Source organism: Nymphalis io, chromosome 12 (assembly GCF_905147045.1).
Source record: "Nymphalis io chromosome 12, ilAglIoxx1.1, whole genome shotgun sequence".
NCBI classification, from domain to species: domain Eukaryota; kingdom Metazoa; phylum Arthropoda; class Insecta; order Lepidoptera; family Nymphalidae; genus Nymphalis; species Nymphalis io.
Window position 1 is genome coordinate 8122848 of NC_065899.1, and position 22499 is coordinate 8145346.

Genomic DNA, 22499 nt, shown 5'->3' on the forward strand with positions numbered 1-22499 from the left:
TTATCTAAAGTGCATATAATATTTTTAAATGGGATAAATTACCTAACCTTTCTTTCTGTTTTTATAACGTAATAAATAAAGTCCGTAAGACATTGCTTAAAACAATAAGGCTGTTTTGCACGCTGTCTGGTCGTAATTACACAATTGTAATTTAATTAATTTAATAACATTTGTAATAAGCAAAATTTATCAATCTCAAGTTTTAATAAGATATTTCAGTAAGTTATTTTAGCATTGGTTTTTCAGTATTTTTTACTTTAAGTGATTGCTTAAGTAAAAGTGATTAGAGTAAATTTATTCATTGTTGAATTATTTCATTTTTATTTTAAATATTTTCTTTTAATTTAAATTCATTTTTTTTAAATTAAATATAGAATGATTATACTTATTTATTGATTGTCTAATCAAGAAAATATTCATTTCAAAACCGGTGGAGTTTGGAAATGAATATAGACTTGAGAAGTACCGCCGAAAGAAACTCAGCGGTTATCTCATTTATTAAAAGCAGTTAAGATTAAATATATATATTAACATGTGATGTTGACTAGAGGTGAGGAATTCGGAACCTCATGGCCTTGAAATATCACAAGAGTATCGCTCACACAGCTAATGTCATTATTGCGTTATGAACATGTCACCCACTAAACTATTGGCGCTTGTAGCTTGCGTCACTGCTCCATTGTTGTGTAGGGTGACTAAGCAGAAATTGAACCAAAAAAAGTATTTTTAATTAAAAATAACTAACTTAATATTTGATTTTCGCCAATAATAGAATTATTTATTTTTTATAAATGAGATTGAAGTTGGATTACAGTCGAAAACGTAAATAATAGGTAAGACTAAAGTCGCTACCATCAATAAATATATATATTATAAAACTGAAAAAAATGTTCGTGTTTCTGCAAAGATCTGCATAATACGACTATATAATATCACGCCTTGATCCACTATATTAAATAAAGAAATAATTAAAAATGTAAATAAAATTATATACATTTGCTTACCCTTATCTCATTTGGAAGAGATTTACGGCCAGCGATGAGGACACCTGCCTGACGGGAACTCTTATTAAGAATTGTTTTGTTGGTATGTTGGTTTCGTACCATATGCTCAAAATATAGGATCATACTTTGGTGATGATTGTTTAAGATTGGGTAGTTGTATTCTATTCAATCAAATTCACACAGTCTTATATACTATGAAGCAAAAGCATCTAATTACGTATACTTAATAAGGAGTATTAGTATTTATGAATTAAATCGTAACATAAATCGCACCTTTAGAAAGTCTTCAACCTTGAATGTCCCGTGTTAATCAACATCACGGTGCCCTCAGTCATGCGGGCAGTGCCGGAGCGCGGCGGAGCGGGCGGCGGCGGCGGCGCGCGAGTGCACGCGGCTCGCGGACGCGCTGCGCGACGCTCGCGACCAACTCGAGCTCATGGAGTTCAGGCTACTCGAGCTAGAAGACGCCAGCCCTGATAAGGTATGATCGAGATGTGCAGTGTGCTTGTTTCTAAAGTTTTGTGACGTGTGCTTTAAGAATAATATTGTGGCTAAATAGTTTTTGTGATAAAAATAAGTAATCATTAATGTTTTATTGTGATACAATATGTATTAATAAAAAAACTATAAATATTATTAATTTTAAGTAAGTATTAAAATCGTAGATTAAAAAAAAACTATGTTCATCATTTCGTCTTATAAAACATAAGTTTTTTAAAGTTTTTAAACTTAACTGTGGTCGTTAAAGTCTCTTGTTAAAATAAATGGTTTGTTCAATAAACCTCAACGTTGAAGGTTTTGACCATCGAAGCGAAAACTGCGTAATAAGTAGTTATTTGATTAGCTGATCATTTCTTATTAATCTGTGTTTATCTTATGAATTGTCCTATAATTTCAGTTACAATAAATCTAGATTTAGTTCAGCTGTAGATCTCATTCTTAGGTTTATTTGTTAATTCAAGTCTGACCTAACGTTTAATTCTTTGCTAACATTGAATAATATACGCGGATTCAGTAACTATTATCAGTTAAGACGTTAGATATATAAATAAATTATTACCTAAATAATGACTAATACGTCATACAAGACTTATAAAATTAAATACAATTAAGCTAAGTGGAAATAGCATCTAAAGTCATTAGCGAAAGATCATTTCTACAAAATGATGAAAGTGGGCCATAAGATAAGGTCCATTTTCTTGTCATTCAGAACACTCAAAGTCGTAAAGTGATTCAACAAGTGCATCTGATACTAAACAAACCAAATATATAAAGCGTTCGTCATCCTCACTTCCTGCAAGAGCTGCATATTTAATACATTACAGCTGTTGTGTACCTTATAGAAAACTAGTACTAACTTAAACTGAATACAATTATTGTCGAAACGATTTTATTATTAATCAACTTTTCCTTGTTTTGTTGTTTTATCAATACTATTTTGTTGAGCTATATCAATTCGTAGTGAAATTATATTTTCTTAATTTTTTTTGTTGGTTAGCTTCTAATCTTATTGTTTCAATACTCTCGGTATCTTCAAAGTAGTATTTGTGTTTATTTAAATATATCTCAATTCTTTAATATCTGATAAATTCTCAATGTTACGTGTTAAAACCTTGGTAAGATGTAAATAATGACAAAACAATCTCGTAATAGTCAGCAGGTGTTAATTATTACTCATCTTCTTAAACAAATAAAAATGAATGTTTATATGTACGTTTGTTCTATATGCGTTCCTAAACCCTTCATCTGATTGTAATGAAACTATAGTGAGTTGTACTTTGCGAAGGTTCCTGGCCAGGTTCAAAAATAAATAACATATTTTCTTAATATGATTGTGTTGCAGTGTGAATGTTTTATGTAGACCGTTTTATATATCCGTGCGAAACCAGAACGGGTGGCTAGTGTACAATAAAATAATCTTGCATTTACTTATGACTGCATGCATGATTGCATGACAGATGACAAAGGCATGAAAGTAATAAAAAGCGTTCGTAATTTTTTTTCTCACATCGCGACCAATATTACTTTCAATATTTATTAGAATATTCATTCAGATGATAATCTTAGTTTTAAACATCGTAGTATATTGTCTTATATATATTTTATTTATTTAGGTTTATTTTCTTCTCAACAAACTTTTGCGTCTGTGCCTTTTTGAGTGTTTTTTTTAATATCTTTTGTTACCTCCGTCACATTCTTTGATTTGAATGGTCCAAATATTTAATGTTTCTATATATATTTTATGCTTAGCAATCTCCAAGATATCGTGTATCCCAAGTTCTGATCACGAAATATAAGAATATTTGGAGAGATATACGATTATAAAAATTACCATGTCTTTTACTTGTTTACTTATAGAGCGGAGGTCACGTTTGAGAATCACAGTATATTCAATAGAAATGAAAGGATATTTACCAAGGTTGCAGGAAGTTTATCTCGTTAACCATTATTGTAAGAGATTGTTTTTTAATAGCAATAAAAAATAATTTTTAATATTTTTTCTACTCGTCTTAAGCAATTAAACATGGAATTTTGTGATCGTTTATATATTTTTTTATATTATTAATTTGCAAATATTCGTGAAAAATTATATTTAATGAGAATATGATGATCAGGAACATTGCTTATTTTTGTATCTCCAGTCAAATATTTTTGGAGACGAAGAATGTTATGAGATATTAATAATATTATAATTATTTTATAATTTATTGTAATTTATTATTATAATTATTTTGACTGATATATATTTTTTATTTCGATCTTTTTATTCTTTGTTTTATATTAACATTTCAGAAACATCTTTAAAAAATGAGTTTAACGTAGTTTTATATTACTTTTCTTAGTTAAATTGCGTTTTATCAGGAAAGAGAGCTTAAGGTAAACTTTTTAAAACATTTTCTAAATACAAAATTTGAGCCAAATCCTTAGAGTTGTTTCCGAGATACACGATATAAAAATAAAATAATTATCTCCACAATTTTTTTTTATCATCAACCACTTCAGTTACCGCTTTAAATGATTTCCTCAAGTCAATAGTGATCTGACGTCATAACGCACGAAGACGTACAGTTTTGGTCGCTACCGTTTCCTCTTTCCGTTTGAACGCAATTAAAGTCTATTTATGCACTGACTTGGTACGGTAATGCGTATCAAATGCTTTGCTAAAACCTATCTTATATATTACAAAATTGCTTATATACAATTGTACATCGTTCAAGTTGTAGTAGAAAATTGTTAAATAGAATAGGAGAAAATTGACGGCAATGTTATCTGATATGATATGCTGTTGAATTGTTTTAATTCATCTTAAACTTTTCTGTATAAATGCTAAGCTTCTAAGTTCAATAAAGCTGTTAATAAAAAAATTAAATCTCTCAAAATTTTTTCATCATGGATAATTATTTTAATAAATATAACAACGTTAACTAGAAATATGTACAATATATCCTAAGAAAGCCATTTAAAACTATATTGTTGCCGTTAAAGAAGATTACGCATTTCTATGGCTGTATAGTGTTACAAAAACTCACTGAAGTGTAATTGACTGTTGGTAATCGGATCGTGGTGATATGATATATTGATACTTATAATATGCAATTATTCCAATTTGAAAATCCTGACATGAGACAATACCAACTAACTAATATGAACAAAATCCGCGGCTTCGCCAGCGTGGTATTCAATTTATGACGATAATTCTTCAAAATATGTCAATTGTAAGAACATAATGCCCATATGAATTATATATCTATGTATATATATATATAGATATAAAATACTCAATTGTGTAAGTAGCAGTCGTATTCTGAAACAAAAAAGATCATTGTTTTTATTTTGGTAACAAGTAAAACTTAACTTAAATCACAGACTTTAATTTTTTATATATAAGAACATAATTAAACAAAAGTTTTGTAAATAAATATTGTCTTATAATTGCAATAATGATTATTTCATCACTTCTAATTAATTATATAGTTGCGTTAAAACAAACCATTTCACGGTTTACGCCCGCGCACAGTTGCGGATATTTTTCTATGAAGCGGCCTCCGCCTCGCCGTCTAAGGAGATTTGAGATCTATATCAAACGAGAAACAGTCGCGGTGTTTTGTAACATTTGTATTCATAATCAAATTATCTTAATGCTAATACCATTCATAACAATACCTTTTAAAGGCCTTTGAATTATGTGGGCTGGATAACCGCAGCCAAAAATAGTAAGACCTGTGCCACTCGTGTGTACCGAAAACAAAGCGATCACACCATTTATTACTTGAAACTTAAGACACAAAAACGTGTAGCTTCATTATAATTGTACAGAAATATAAATGGGTCGTACATTTTCTATCTGGAGATTTATTAAGGTCGTTTAATACCTACGCTATTCATGAAAAAAATAATTTCGAATCTAATTATTAGTATTATTGATTAATAAAGACAGGTGATATTCGATGACTAAATTGCTTTAAATTGACAAAAGATAATAATATTGTATTACCTAATAGCAGAGTAAAAATATTGAAAATAAAACATTTAAATAATTAATTATCTTTCAGGGTGCTAGGGACAACCTAACAGACTCAGATTCGGGCTGCGTGTCCCCCGGCTCCCGGATAAAGGACTCCGCGTCCCCAGAGCTCAAACGAATGGACTCCGGCTACAAGTCCCCCCACACGCCCAGCAGTCCCTGCAATCCAAGAAGACATCTCACAACATCGCACGATGACTTCAAGGATGACTTCGCCAAAGCTCAAGTACTAGCTGACAGCTTAGATAGAAATTCTGAAACCAGTGACTCGTTGAAAAGTAACCCCGTCAAAGATCACCTGGAACAGATGATCTTGAACGCGGTGTCGGCGGAGGACAGGAGCTGCTTGGAGCAGGTTTTGATGATGCTCTATAATTTTCAAGCGCTGAGCAGTTCTGTTAGTGAAGATGAATGCTATCAGGTATGAACGATTATTTTATTTCCTTGCTTTTATGATTATTTTTATGTTTAATAATAAGGTATTATTGAATAAAAAATTGAAATATTAAACTAGCTTGTCATTAGTGTCAAAGAATATTACTGATCAATACACCAATCATGAAATACTAAAATTATATTCATTTGAATTTTCAGACAAAACCGAGAAGAATATGTGATCTGAGATTAAAATCCGAAATCGACACTCCATCACACAGAACCCACAAGGCGATAGCCACTGTCACACCGTACCAGCAAAAGGGCTACAAATCTGAATCCCTAGAAAGTCTATGCGAGGAACGAAAACCAAGCAATATCTTACAGGAAAGTGGTATTTTCGAGGGCGTGGAAACCGAATCAATCGGCACTCAGACGGAAATAAATGACAGTTTTGAATGTAGCGGCGAATTGAACACTGAAATACAACGACTGAATAGTATAAGGGAAAAATTAGAGAAGCAAGGTGTTAGGAATAGGACGCTTAATACTAAAGAGGATGGAGATAGTCTAGAATGCAAATGTGTTAAATTGGGGAAGAAACACAAACAGTATTACGAGAGGAGGCTTAAGTTTTTGGAGGGGAAAATATCAATATACGAAGCGGCACAGGATGTTAAGCAATCCAAGCTAGCGCAGAGGTTACAGAAGGAATTTATACTGGAGAATCGAATACAAGTGAGTGTACATTATTTATATATTTATATAAAGTTCGTCAAACATTCGTCAACAGAGGTCGTAAATCCCTTGCTATTATGAAGAGAAAATACATGAGCCCGGATTTGTCTTCTAACATATACACACTTTAGGTCATTCCAATTTTGTCATATAATTATTCACAATATTTATATACAGTACGTAATATTGTTGAAGTATTAGTAATTATTTTTGAACATGACGTAATGTGCCTCAACAATAGTTAAAAATAATAAGCTACGTTATTTATCATTTATGATAATAATATATTCATAATTATACAGCTACCGGTATATACGTATACGGCTTAAGCATATAATAAAATTATAACTACTTCAATTACAATTTAATCATAGGTAGCCATATTGTTAAACGATTAAGTTAAAGCCAATTATGTTTTAAAAGACTCGTTTTTCTATGTTTTGTTTAATCTCTATGTAAAACTTTAGACAAATGTCTTATGATATATTCCGCGTCGGTATAAATGATACTCTCATTCATGAAATAAACAGTTTTCCGTGAAAAAATCAATTAATAATCTCTTGTTAAATAGATTATCCAAGGTTATACTAGAACAAGAAAACTTCATTATATACAGAATATGAATATTAATGAACATAAACACTTATACAAAGGTTTTAACATATAAATACCTTCACAGGAACTTGAATCGCAGCTAGCAGACCTTCAAGATAAATATGAGAGGCTAGAGGAGGACTGCTGTGAATTGGAGGAGATTGAAAACGATACACGCTTACATTGGCAACAGTAAGTTTTAGTTGCATTATATAATTTTAACTGGAATATTAATTAGGAAAGTTGATTAGCAAATATTGATTGCCAATCATAGCACTATCGCACTGGCCTGTAGACAAAGCACTGCGTGGCATTTACTTTTACTTCGATCGTTAAATCGAAATCAGTGTATACAATTGAAGGAATATTTCAGGCTTGAAATGGACTACGAGCTCTGTTCAGCGCAGTTAAGAGATATGACGGAACAAAGAGAATGTTCTAGGGCACAAGCCGAAAGGTTGATGGGAGAACTCGCTAAGAGGGAGTGTACTTTGAAGGCGAGAGAGGTGAAATTTTTTTTATTACACATAAGTATATTTTTATTGTTAATTAAAAACAATTGGGAAATATAAATAAAATACAACTATAGCTAAAGGTAAACTAAATATAATGACGTAAAATTATTAAATATTGAAATATAATTAAATGATTATATCGTTTAATGTAACGTGATAGATATTATCTTAGTTTATAAATAAAGTGTAACAAGTTACACATACTAAAGCTTTTAATTTTTAATTTTGGGACTATGATCAAAATTATAGTACATGGTAAAAATGTCTGTAATAATTTTAGAATGAACTGCTAACGAGGTTAAATGGCTTAGAGAGGGCAGTTCCAGCCCTTATCGCCTGGAATGTCTTACAAGTTGTTGGAGCGAACATTTCAAAGGGAAACCAGGTAACGTGTTATATTCATGTTAAAATCGTAAGAGTTATCATTATATTCATATATCAACTAATTCTAGCATGATATACTTGTTGCATTTTTGTTTTTCTTATACAGAAAATAACATTATTTTCTTTATAAGAAAAACAAAAATCATCACATCACATCACGATACGTTTACATATATATTTTATTTGAAATGATTAGTCATGTCTTAATATCTTTAACATAAACTATTATAATGTCAACAAACGTTCATACCACAGCATCTACCATGTTACGTTTTTTACTATTACCCTGGCGTACTCCTATCTAAAGGTAGAATAAATAATTCAAAGCAATACAGTTTAACAAAGAATAAACTTGTTAAATATTAGTCTATACAAAACCGGGCTACACTTTTAACTATATACATAAACCTATTTCACGAAACATCGCTAATTTCTTAAAGAGATAAGAATAATAAAGAAATAATTTTATTCCATTTTAGAAAGCTCTAATGAACCGAATGGGTAATTTGGGCAATGAGACAAGATTAGGTTTAACAGGAAAGGAACATACGGATGGTAATGAATCGAATTGCGGAGCTATCGTCGTCTGGAATGAGATAAATACAGATAATTCAACAAACGTGAAGATTTTGAAGCAGCAGATCTCTAAGTAAGCTTTAAAGATTTTCATTGATAAACCTAAAAAGACTGATAAAAATAATTAACACGGTTTCCTGAATGATAGCTATTATGTGTTATTAAGGACATTTGTAACTATATGATATTATGTATTATTGTAAGTTGGATAAGATTATTGCAAATAAAAATAAAAAATTATATATTTTTAGATTAATATATGAAAAGAAGGATATAGAGAAACAAACATCACAAATAAAGAAGATTCTAGAAACGAGAATACAAGAACTTGAAGAAGAATTGGAAACAACCAGGCGACAAGTATCAACGGCTGTATGGGGAGCTGAAATCCAGAAAGACAAAATAGAAGCAAAGATAGATGAATTGGAAGACAAAATTAAGAGGGAGAAAGAAGAAGAACAGGTATTTTTTTTCTACTATAATATTGAAAATAATAAAAAAATATTAAATAGATAAGTTTACGTACGAATTCCGAAATAATAACAGCATACATATTGGTTATGTAGCGGACTAAACTATACTACAGAAAATTTATAAGATAATTATTTCAAAACGGTGGATTCTGATATAAATAACGAAAACACTAGGAACAATAGAAACGCAAACAAACAGAGCGTAGAATAAGCATCTGTTATTATCTCGAGTAATCATTGGCCGTGACAGATTTCTATATAAAATTATCTATTTGGTATACTGATGCACCGTAATTATTTTTCATGACATAATGAAATAATTTCTTAAAAAATATGAAGCAATTGATTCGTTTTGCCAAAATATACTATAATAGCAAAAAAGAAATTTTGCGCATGCTTATAATTTATTTTCTTTTGTAATTGTTATATCGACTTGTAACGAAAGTATTTTAAAAAAAGTGTATATTTTAACTAACATTTCAATAACAGCTAACAATTCTTGTATACGCGTATTTTACTATTGAATGTGAATTTATTAATTAGAAAATATTCATATTTATATCAACAAAAATGTTAAAATAATTTGCATAATATACTCATATATCGGCATAGTGGAAAATTTATCTGAGTGAAGCCATTTATAACTTGCCAACGCATTTATGCAACTAGTAAAATTAATAATGATTATATAAATATTAGTAAATGTTCAATTTGCTGTTATTAAAAAATTAAAAAACTTTGTCCTTAGCTCCCGATAGATTCACTAACGAGTACTAAAATCCGAGCCCTACTCACCACTGAACAGGAACTAAAGAACAGAATAGCAGAATTGGAGAGAAGAGAAACGGCGTATCTGGAAATGCTGACTCAAGCTGATGACATGTGGGCAGAGATGGAAGGAGGATATAAGAAGAAGATAGAAGAAGCGCAAGCCACAGAGACGCAATTAAATGGAAAGGTAAAACCTGAAACTTATATATAAGTGGCTAACGCGTTAATCAGAAACGCTTCTTAAATGAAAGTAACAAATATAAACAGTTTTATGTTTATATATTTAACTATTCATAGAAAGAGAAATATTGTATGCATTAAAATTATTATATGTCTTCAAATAATATAAAATATTAGATGAATCTAATGTCTAACTTTAATAAATAAGATGACGAACTTCGTTACTTTGAGGCTTATTGACTATTCGGCGTCTACTGTTGAATTATCAGTGTAATATAAATTGTATTTGTTAAAATATAATTTGACGGTTTTATCTTTTTAACACTTAAATATAAAATATTAAACCTATTCTAATACCAATAGGTCAAAAAACTGGAAATAGAAAGAGACCAATGGAAGAATTGCTTTGAACCGTTAAAGAAGAAGCTGCGAGAAGTCGAAGAATCAGAATCTGGTATGAGAATAGCCTTAGAGAAGGCAGAAAGAGATGCAAAAAATCTTAAAGTGCAGAATACCAACTTAACTGCGATGTTTGCGAAGGCTGACTCTGATGCAAAGAAAGCTGAATCAACGGTTAAAGCTTTAGAAAGTAAATTTAAGGTAAGTTTTATATACGTCAGAGCTATATCCGATATTTTCTTTGAAAACTATTTTATCAACAGCATCAATCGAATATCTATAAACATATAAGCGAAATACAACTCATCATGAAATCTCCTAACTACCCGCCCGATTGACTTGTAATTTCACAGTTACTCCTTCGCCGACATAGGCGCTCACTAAGAACGGATTTACGCATATCCTATCCAAAATACATTTCTTCTTATCTACCCGTGCAAGGAGGGGACGGGACGTTTAGCTTGTTAAATATTATAATAAAACATCGGTAGTACAAGGTTTCTTGTTTGTTAAATTACAGCGTGAAATCGACCAACTTCGAAAAATGAACAAGCAGTTAGATGAAGATCTGAAGAGTCATAGAGAACTGTCGAAAAAAACTGAAGCTGGCTTTATGGGTGATCTCGAATGCATCAGGAAAGAATTAACACGAGCGTGCAAGAACAACCAAGAGTTAGAAGTAACGAACAGTGAACTTAAAGAGGAGGTACGTCATTTTCTTACACAGAGAGCTAATTCATATTTATTAAGAAAACCTATTTGGGGTTTCTTGTAAGGTGGGTTAAGCTATATATTAGATTGGGGTAACAATTTTATAAATTGATTTTAATGTAAAATTTAATTCACTGCCATTTCATTTACTAATTAGTTTACCTGTTTAATAAAATAATTAAAATTTACCTTGACATTATATATATAATGTCAAACATTTGAAAGTAGTGATATTTAGTATGTGCTTCTAGTGGTTGTAGAGCTTTTGTAGTTTGTTGGTTTTTAATTGTAGTAATTTGATAAGGTTTACCGTTATTGTGGAATATAATGCTTATTTAACAACATTATAAAGCCACTTCAACTCGATAAGTATATCAACGAGGAAACTTCAGCTATGTATGTATGTATTCTTAGACTATTTTTACCGCTTTTGATTGACAACAGCATGTTTGTCGACTGTATATATTCCGATCGCTCGGTTCACGAAGACAGTGCATGTTTGAACACCTGTGGAGAGTGCCCTGTATATATTGCATGGAAACCAGGAAACTCCTTTTAAGAAGACGTGTGTTCTAGGTGGAATCTCTGGAAAAGCAGTTAGCGTTAACACAAAAAGCCCTTAACCAGTGTAAGAGGAAGTGTGACGATAAGTTAAAAACAATGAGTCACGAACTGTCTATAAAGACCGAGGAATTAGAGGAACTACGAAGTGAAACTTTGAGACAATCTTTCCACGCATCTCGTATAGATTTAAAACCGGACAGAACTGAGTATGTCGATGAAGGATACTCGATTTATACGGCCGTACCAAAGAAGACTGATTATGGAAGGATGCACCATAGTATGAGTTACATAACGTCGGAATCGCGTTGTTCATGTCCATCTATGAGGAGTCAACTAGTCAGCCAACTGATCGAGGATTTGTTCGACCGAATCCATAATACGGTCGACGAAGACCTGACGAGGCTTTGCAAAGAGATCGCACCAGTTAATGGCAAAGTGACCGCGGAAGCAAAATCTAAAATAACGAATTACCTCTTAATGGCTATATCTAAAGAGCTTATTAGATCAATAGGAGACGCAGACGCAAAGACCGACAGCGAGGTGAGTAAATATTATTATTTTATAAATTGTGACTAAATTTTAATTTTAACTGCGTTAGATGATGTGTTTAACTTTGACTAATGTTATAATCTTAATGTTGGTTTTGGATAAACTGGTGATTACTTTTAGGAATAGGGACTGGACTCGAACGACTAATATTACGTAAATAAAATGACTTGCGCATTTCAGAAACAAAAAAAAAAAAACAAAAGGCAAGAGTATAAAAAATTTGTATCGACATATTTAACTTTAAATCGGTATTAAACATTCACGAAATACTTTTAAGAAGCGGGACCAGTCATCCCCACAATAGACACTTAAGCACGTCTCTTATGGTAGTAGAGTATAATGATTCTTTGATCGGAACGGAATCGCTTACCCGTCAGAAGTATCGTTTATCGATCATTTCGAATCGTCCTTAAAAGTAACATAGATATTTCTGAAGATTAGCGCCGGATTCGATCTGAAATTATAACGAAAGTTTTCACGCTACAAGTGGAAGTACATTACACATTATAAAAGTGTTTCTGAACGCGCCGTCGATTGATCCGAAACCTCAGGAGTGGCAGCGCGCCGCGTCGTCGATGTCGTACCCGGCGCCGGGCCGGGCGGCGCGCGGCGGCAACGCGGGCGTGCTGCGCGGCGCCGCGCGCCTCGCCAGCGTGAGCTGCGCCTGCGCCGCCGCGCGCCTGTGCGCCGCCGCGCCCGCGCTCGCCGACACCGTCAACGCGTGCCAGCAGGTGAGCGAATACCGCATTACGGTAATCACGTCCCGATGCACTCTATACATTGACACTAAGCGAAAGAATATTTCTAACATCGTCGATGACATCATGGTCATGTGATTATATCGTTTCACTTGCTCCCTGCGCTTATCTTCCGTGAAGCCAGTATCGATACGTACGGTTGGTCCGAGCGTAAATAAAATTAAGAAATCAAAATTTTGTCGGTATACCGAGCACCGAGTTAGTTAGTTTTAGTTTGAAGCCGATCAGCAGATTGTCATTGATCAATTATATTTTTCAAATATTGCAGGAAGTACTGGATCATGGCGATGTCAAAATTATGGAGGAACAGTTGGCGAATGCGATCGAAAGTATTGTTGTAAGTATCTTATACAACAACAATTTAAAAAAAAACGAAACTAACTGATTTTTGATTTTTATTATTCAATAACGAATGTTTGTTACAGAATTGTCCATCTTGTGCGTTGGGTACAAATGCGATAGTTTGGAGCACGGACGTCTAGCGCTGACTCGCGTGTGAATTATGTAAGACGATACATTTTTCAAAATAACTATTAGAAAATCAGATACTTCTTCAAGTACCATAAATGACATTCTAAAATGATATAAAGAATATATATTTAAGGTAGCATTAGACGGTTAATTTTACTTTTATTTTAAATATTTCATTTAAAGTGACACTGTTAACGAAAAAATTAAACAAAAGTGACAAATTAATTTATTGACTACCGATCCAACAAAATTGGAATTCGGCATAGAAATTAATATTCACTCGAGTGAAACTTTCTTCAGAGTGAATGTGTCTGACATTATCTCTATATATTGTTTTTTTTTCAAATTAACAAAGTTTTTAATTATCTGTGTCGATATATTTTTTTAATCTCAGTTAAATTTATTAGTGTGTCAAAAATTGTGATTTTCTATTTCAGTTAACCTCCACCGACCTCAATCTGGTGCCTTCATTAGTCTAACGAGTTTTAGCGACCTGTATATGTATATACATTGTATTATACTAAGCTAGGTATAATTACATAATACCTAAGTAATTAATAAAGTTAAGCGAACACATATCGAACAAAATCGTACCTTCATTTCGACTAAGAATTTTCGAGAATTAACGTTTGTATTGAGTTTTTTTTTTAATTTATAATTTCCGTGCCAATCGTGTTTTGTATGTAAATAATTTTAGCCTGCCGGGATATTATTATATAACAAAACTTCCGACTTACAATCGAAGCTTGTATTTTATTTACATGGTTCATGTATTGAGAATAATGTTATTAATATTAAAAAATATAAATGTCATTAATGAATTAAATGATTATTTAATTTTATTTTGTTGTTTTCTTTAATATCGAAACTTACTTTTTAATTTTTAACACCTCTTAGATTCGGTCTTTCTGCCAGATATTTAAAATTCTAGTGTCACTTTTTTGACACTTTCAATTAACAAAGTCTTCGAAGAAACAGTGTGACAATGACACCTCAAAAATTTAAAAAAATATAATAAAAATTAAATATAATAACCACGAAAACAATGAACAGCATATAACTATCAGTAACTAGCTTAAATAACTTTAGTATATTGTAGCTTAGGATAATAATTGGTAGTTATTTAGTATTAAAGAGTGTTCGAACCTGCCTTGGTAGTTTTTTATAATGTTCTTTTTGTAGCTCTTGGAGAAACATACAATAATACTGCAGAATATATTTATAACATATTCATTTTGTGTAAAATTTTATATCTTGATTCCTACTCAAAATAAAAACTAACTGCAATAAAAAATGTATGACACATAATAATTCTTACAGATCCCCAAAGCTAAGAATATTTCATGCAGTGCTGCAGCAACACCAATAAGAAAGAAACATAATTGTTTGAAAAATTAGCGGAAAAGGACCATGTGTGCAAATAATTTTACATCAAATGTAACACACTCATTACCTTATAAAGAAATTACAGAATCTTCTTGCATCAATTCTTGTTGTTCATGCTCCCAATGTAATTTAGGTTTGTGCTTTGAACTAAGAAAAATAAATTCTATATCGTCTTGTACGTGTACTGAATGCAAACAAGCAAAAAGTTGTGCCAAATTTACGAAGGAGGTAACTGATAAAAAGCCCTCTTCTACAAATATTAATGAGACTACGATAAAAAAAGAAATAAATCAAGTTGAAAAAGAATTATTTCACGTAATAACTGAAGCAGCTAATTCGTCTATTGGCAATCGTGATACAACTAATATCAGCAAAGATATTTTACTTGAAAAAAATAAGTCTAATCCTACAAATACAAATGTGGCATGGATAAAAAATGAAATAAATGAAATTAAAAAAGAATTTTGGAACGTAATAAGTGGAGAAACAAATTCATTTACCGATCAATGTGAAAATACACCAAATATATTTAAAGATGCTTCCCTTTTAAAAAATAAGCCCTGTTCTACAACAGTTAATGAGTATCTAATAAAAGATGATATAAATCAAGTTGAAAAAGAATTATTTCACGTAATAACTGAAGCGGCTAATTCGTCTATTGGCAATCGTGATACAACTAATATCAGCAAAGATATTTTACTTGAAAAAAATAAGTCTAATCCTACAAATACAAATGTGGCATGGATAAAAAATGAAATAAATGAAATTAAAAAAGAATTTTGGAACGTAATAAGTGGAGAAACAAATTCATTTACCGATCAATGTGAAAATACACCAAATATATTTAAAGATGCTTCCCTTTTAAAAAATAAGCCCTGTTCTACAACAGTTAATGAGTATCTAATAAAAGATGATATAAATCAAGTTGAAAAAGAGTTTTTTCACGGAATAAATGGAGAAGCAAGTTCATTTACCCACAGTCGTAAATATAAATCAAATATCAGTGAAGATACTTCACAGACACAGAACAAGCCCCATTCTACAACAGTTAATGAGGATTTAATAAAAAATGGTATAAATCAAGTTGATAAACAATTTTGTCACGGAATAAATGGAGAAGCAAATTCGTCTATTGATAAAAGTAATAATACAACCGACATCAGTAGAATTACTTCAATTACAAAAAATAATTCCCATTACACAAAACTAAATGATGAGTTACTAAAAAATGAAACAAATGAACTTGAAAAAGGATTTTGTCACGAAAAAAGTGAAGAAGCAAATTCGTATATTGATGAAATTTATAATACATCAAATATCAGTAAAAATATTTCACTTACAAAAATTAAGCCTCAATATACAACACTAAATGATGAGTTAGTAAAAAATGAAATAAAACAACTTGAAAAAGAATTTGAAATAAATGGAGAAGCAAATTCATTTACCGATAGTCGTAAATACAAAACCAATACCATTAAAAATACTTCACAGACAAAAAATAAGCCCCATTCTACGAGAGTTTATGAGGATATGATAAAAAATGAAATAAAGCGACTTGAAAGAGAATTTTGTCACATAATAAACGGAAAAGCAAATACATCTACCGATAATCGTAAAAGTACAAAAAAATGCACTAATTGTAATTCAATAACAAAAGATAAGACCTATTCCAAAAATATGAATGACGAATGTATAAAACAGTGCAAAAGAGACACATGTCACGTAATAAATAAAGACGCAAATTCATCCGCTGATAATAATGAATATACAAAATATAACAGTAAAGACATTTCACTAAAAAAAGATAAAATAGCTTGGAACAATCAAAACAAAGCATTTACAAAATCTTCTACTCATCACCATATACATAGTGTCGCCATTAATTACAAACCAAAAGAAAATAACTTTCGTGAAGAAAAATATTTACCAAAAGAAAAAATATCAGAAGAAAACCGCTTACCAAAAGAACACTCTCTAACAAAAGAACATTCCTTACCTAAAGATACCTTTTTACCAGAAGAAAACGACTTAACCAAAGAAAACTACTCACCAGAAAAATCTAAATTAAGCGCTCAAATAATAAATTTGCCTTTTAACGATTTTCGAGATTCTCTTTCAGTCAACAGCTCTCAAACAAATGTATCATCTTCTAATTTTAATAAAATTATTAAATCTGATTTTTTAACAAAATTAAAAGAAATATACAACGCATGCAGTTGTAAAGTATGTGAATGCATTTCTGGAAAATTTCTATCCACTAATGATAATATTTGCAATTGTAAGGCTTGTGAATGTGATGAATGTACTAAATACGCGAGAAATTTTAAACACGACTTAAAATATGCACCACACTCCGGATGTCCTTGTGTTAGCTGTGACAGAAAAGATTGTCGGGGCGTTGTAAAGAACGAACAAGATGAGAGAAAATGTGATTGCAGCCCATGCGATTGTGTGAAATGTTGGGATTTTGCTTCTAAACCATGTAGCTGCGAGCCCTGTCAATGTACAGAATGTAATGCATTAGGAGCTTCTCTACTGCGAACAGTCGTAGTTGCACCCGTACAAGGTAATTTCCAACAGAATATGTGTCAATGCGAACCTTGTGAATGCATAAATTGCACCCATAATTACACTGCGATGGCTTCTAATCTAAGACGTCAAGTATCAACGGAGATAATTTCACATGCAGTCTGTCACTGTGAAACATGTTCAAATGATACATGTCAATCAAATGGCGAAGTTTGTAGGTGTGATATGCATAGCAAATTAATGAAGAAACCTAATGAGAGAGCAAGTCCTGACTACGATATTCATAGAGCTATAATTAATTGCCAAGAAGGAAAAGGTCAGTTTAACAGTCATGATACTATAGTCACTTACGCTCTATCAAATAATGATTACTCAAATCTCAAATCGAATAGTAAAAGCAATTGCGACGATTGCAAATGTTTAAATTGTGAATGCATTAAGTGCGAAGGGAAATACAAAATATTGAATAAATGTCCTAAACCATATCATGACTCATTCAATACTTGTAAATGTTCGACGTGCGAATGTCAAATATGTAGTAAAATTAACGAACAAAAAAATGCAGAAGTAAATCGCTTTCGATTTCAATGCGGATGTAATAAATGCAACTGTTTTGATTGTAAGACTTTACCCAACTACGCTAATGATAGCAATAATACGATAGCAACTAACAATAATTTGTGCAAAATGTGTTATCCCGCTAAGAAGGGTAAACTTTTATCACCATCAATGTTTGATACCCACATGAGTTCCGTATCTAAATTAACCAGTTGTACGAGTAATCAGTTTAAAAAGGAAACTAAAAACAATTCTTACTTTAATGTATCTGCTAATGATTATTTCTATAGGAAACCGTCGCATGATAAAAATGTAACAGTATGCCATACGGAATCAAAGCATAATAATATGGAGAGTGTCTATGAAAAAAATATAATATTCGATGTTTCTGAATACCCATCAAAAATTATTGCTTCAGATAATGAATACTATCAAAATGACTTAAAAAAGATTGAAGAAATTTATGAAAAAGAAAATATCACCATACTTTCTAAAAATAGCACTTACAATAACACTCGTGATAAATTATGCGAGATTTTTAATACAAGAAATCAAAAACCTATAAGAGACATTGAACTATTAGAAAAATACATATATTTGCCGAACATGTTGCCTAAAACAAATGCAACTATAAAGAAATCTACAATTAACTCAGACAATGCTTCAAGCCAAATTTTAAGCAACGACATTGCTGAGACTTGCTTAATTGATAGAAATTTGGTCCCATGTATATTTCAAAATACCTCCAAAGAATTAGTTTATACAAATCCTCCGTCTGCTGTAAGTACTGAAGACATTAACTTAAATGAAACATGTACTTTTAAAACATTCCATACAAACTCCTCAAAAAGTATTATGTTGTTTGATAAAAAGTCATCATCTATACATATTGAAAGTCACGATTATGAAAATCCATTTATTAATATGAATAAAATAAATGATAACAATGATTTAAAAAAAGATTTTGAAGACACGAGTGATATAAATCCTGTTGATTGCTTAGGAGCCACGTATAATAGTAGTAGCACATTTACAGCAAACTCAAATGAAATTGTTAATTTGAAGAACGGTATGGTAAATAAAAACTGCGAAGTTGAAGAAAAGAAGCGTTTTACCGCAATAAGTATGACGAAGCTATCAAAACATAACGTACATAAATGCTCTAAAAAATTTAAAGGCAAAAAATATAATAAATTATACAGTAGAATAATGAACTGCAAAGTTAATGAGAATAATATTATACAGACAAATCAAACTAATATTGTGCCAGAAGAAAATACTATTTTTGAGTCTGTCAAAAAGGACTTATTATCTATAAATGATGACGAAGTAGAAAGTTTAGATTATAATGTAAAAAATAAGAGTGACTTGATTTTCCAAAGTAAGGTTTCGTCTACGGCATCGATTAACAAACTCCTCACATCGAGAAATATTTTTTGTAAAAACTTGAACACGGAAATACAAGTATGTGTATAGATTTTATATTTATTTAAATGATCACAAATAAATTATCAGGTAACTTAGAGATGTTATTTCCTACAAAAATGTTTATTTCAGAACAACAACGCAAAAGACAATATTGCGTGGCCCATAATGAGAAAGAATTTATATTTAAGTTGTGCTGACGTCGCTAAAAGTAATGGTACTATACCTGCAATGGAGTTCGATATTAAAAAGACATTAAAATCAATTTCATTGCAAACTTCAGAAAGTGTTAATAAAATTGAAACGAGCAACGGAAAACGAGCATTGGTAAATAGCAACAACTTATTTGAAATACTTACATACATTACCTATGCAGTATCTTAAATATATTTTAATAACATTTTTTTAGACTCGGCTCCTCATTGAAGTACATAATTTATTGAATTTACCACTTCTGCAATCATCGCATGTAAATATGTCTCCTGATACAAAACAAGAATCGAATTATGTGTCTAAGGTATTTTTTATATTTCATGGTATATAGGTATTATAATATTGATATTTTGTCCATTTAATGTTGAATTACTTACCAAATAAACGATTTAACCGCGGTTTGCCCGTGACCACGGCAGATGTAACTTTGTCGAAACGTTAGGAAAATAATAAGGTATGATTGCGGTTGGGACCCGAATAAAGTATGTATAATGCTAATGGACATATTTGGAATATAAAGGTATATTCTTAAACCCCTTTTAACCCTGCATCGTATGTTTATTTTTACCCTCAGATTTTATAGATGATTGATTATTATCTTTTTCAGAGTGAATTGGATTTAGAAATTCAAACTGTTCATAGTAATCTCACGAAATCAAAGTGCAACTCTATTGATAAAGAAACTTACTGTAATCTCATTCGGTCAATGGTACGAGTATTTTTGAATATTTAATTAAATGATTAGTAATGACTATGAGTTTGTACTTGCGAGTACGCAAGTTGTAAAATAACAGCCAATAAATGTTCCTCTGGTAGTCTTTCACTCCACGTAGAAGATTTAGAGTTTCTTCCGGAAAAACGCGTTACGTGTTTCCCCCACAGGAACAGTGGGGGGGGGGGGTATGTGGGGCTCGCCGGTGTCCAAGGCACCGAGTGCGCCCCAAACATCGGAATACCCACTAAAAAACCAGCGGTACCCTTTCCGTCTTAACGTGGAGCGCCACGGGATCGCTTTCGCATGCTACCCTGACGAACTCATTGTTACCTCCTGTTCAACTTCAATAGTCATCAAAATCATTAAACGAAAAGTCCAATCTCAATTATTTTATCTATAGGAAATGCTTCAAGAAAACATAACCAGTCTGATGGAAAATGTGTTAACAAACGCTGTTTATAAATCAGAACTATTGACGCCGAAGCTAAATCTGGAACAGGGACCTACGCACTATATACCTACAATAAATGTAAGAATGTAACATGTTTGGTAGAGCTAGCAAATCATGATAGACCACACGAAATATTTTTTATGTAAGGTTTTAGTATTTTTATATGAGATAATATAATAACAACTATTAATAATAAAACCATAACATGTCATATAATATAGTGTATATCATGACGTTCTCGGTTCGGAATCTGGTTTGGAACAAATAATGTTTTTCTGTTCAAGTCAAATCTCAGTAGCAGCCCACATTTAGGTTAGGCATGTAGTGGTCTTACCTGATCTCTTGCGGTTGCGTCGGTTTAGCGTTTCCTATCTAGCACTTTTTAATAATGGCAATGCTCGTTTTGTAAGGAAATACTAATATTCTTATTTATCTTTAACTAAGCGTAGTTTGTGTTTGAAGTGGGGACAACAATAGCCCAAGGGGTGAGGATCGAACCAGCGGCTTTACCTCGCTAGGCGGCACTTAAATTAAAATAAATATTAATAGCAGGAATTCTCTAGCACCATTACTTGTCATCCGCGCCGACTTCAACAAAGGAGGATATCTTTTTGACGCGATTTTTTTATAATTCTATTCTCTTTTTATATATAGTCGGCAAAAAGCAGCTGCCATGGTTTTAAAGCTACATTCATAGGTCTGAGAACTATTTCAGACCACACCGTGATGGTGAAATGGAGACTACCACGTGAAGTAATTTATGTTCAAGGATATGAGGTTAATATTATTTTCAATTTACAACAGTCAAAATTATATCAAGACATTTTTGGTATTGACTGTGAATATTATTTTCGATATTATAACGATCAAAAACATTCACCTTAAAATTGGAATTAAATATTTTCATAACCGTACCACCAAATAGACAACAATAATCATTCATTATTGCTGTCTATTTGGTATTTACTTTTTTATAAATAAATAAGTTCGACTCAACAACTATCACGATATCGTATGTTTGTTGTAAGGAGGTAGGCACATACAGAAATATTCAACGACTAGAATTAATATTTTTAAAATAATATCGAATCTGCAGCCGACTTTTAGTAACCACTACATCAGTTATCCAGGAGATTTTTTCACATGTAATCTATAAATTATGTCGCATAAATAAAGTATGTTTTTTTAAATTATCAGCTGCAAGTAGACGGGCGACCAGTTCAGAAGATATTCAGTCCAACAAGGTGTATGGCAATTTTGACTTGCTTACCGCATAGCGAAAAACTGCTGCTTACCATCCGTACGCTGATTACCTCTAACTTACCATTCGATCACCAACCAGCAGCTACCATTGTTTATCGTCCTCGCTTTAAAGGAAATGCTATTTACAGTAAATAAGAAGTATTTTAACTACATTGCTTATGTTCAACCGACATATAATAATAAGATTTGTACACGTCGATAAATGAAATTTATATATTAAAGAATGAATAAAAAAATGAATATTCTTATCACTGTTGTGTTCGTTTTATTCAAATAATAAATTGTATTAGATTATTTCGATAAAATCATAAAAATAGAATTTATTTCTGTAACAAATAAAATTAAACATTTTTAATTTATCATATAATGTTT

General features: G+C 31.5%; 3 protein-coding genes across 4 annotated transcripts in view; 2 read left to right on the forward strand and 1 right to left on the reverse strand.

Annotated features, from left to right (window-relative positions):
• Positions 1-14429, forward strand: part of LOC126772306 (axoneme-associated protein mst101(2)) — a 127612-nt gene extending 113183 nt beyond the window's left edge. For both annotated transcript variants that reach the window (XM_050492602.1, XM_050492603.1), the window contains 16 exons: positions 1336-1485; positions 5558-5950; positions 6124-6642; positions 7322-7428; positions 7610-7742; positions 8032-8136; positions 8615-8784; positions 8963-9173; positions 9933-10142; positions 10499-10735; positions 11055-11240; positions 11822-12349; positions 12910-13089; positions 13385-13453; positions 13542-13620; positions 14025-14429. In XM_050492602.1, the coding sequence (XP_050348559.1) occupies positions 1336-1485; positions 5558-5950; positions 6124-6642; positions 7322-7428; positions 7610-7742; positions 8032-8136; positions 8615-8784; positions 8963-9173; positions 9933-10142; positions 10499-10735; positions 11055-11240; positions 11822-12349; positions 12910-13089; positions 13385-13453; positions 13542-13598 (3255 nt within the window). In that variant the 3' untranslated portion in view covers positions 13599-13620; positions 14025-14429. The remainder of the gene's footprint in view (positions 1-1335; positions 1486-5557; positions 5951-6123; positions 6643-7321; positions 7429-7609; positions 7743-8031; positions 8137-8614; positions 8785-8962; positions 9174-9932; positions 10143-10498; positions 10736-11054; positions 11241-11821; positions 12350-12909; positions 13090-13384; positions 13454-13541; positions 13621-14024) is intronic.
• The window catches only part of LOC126772361 (spondin-1-like), a 130682-nt gene that overhangs the window by 65521 nt on the left and 42662 nt on the right, over positions 1-22499 (reverse strand). The gene's annotated exons all lie outside the window — the stretch shown is intronic.
• LOC126772576 (uncharacterized) lies at positions 15162-22306 on the forward strand. The gene is made up of 8 exons (XM_050492978.1): positions 15162-15201; positions 15824-19524; positions 19618-19812; positions 19895-20002; positions 20306-20407; positions 20814-20942; positions 21519-21641; positions 22062-22306. The coding sequence occupies exons 1-8, from the start codon at positions 15162-15164 to the stop codon at positions 22260-22262; spliced, it is 4599 nt and encodes a 1532-aa protein (XP_050348935.1). The 3' UTR covers positions 22263-22306.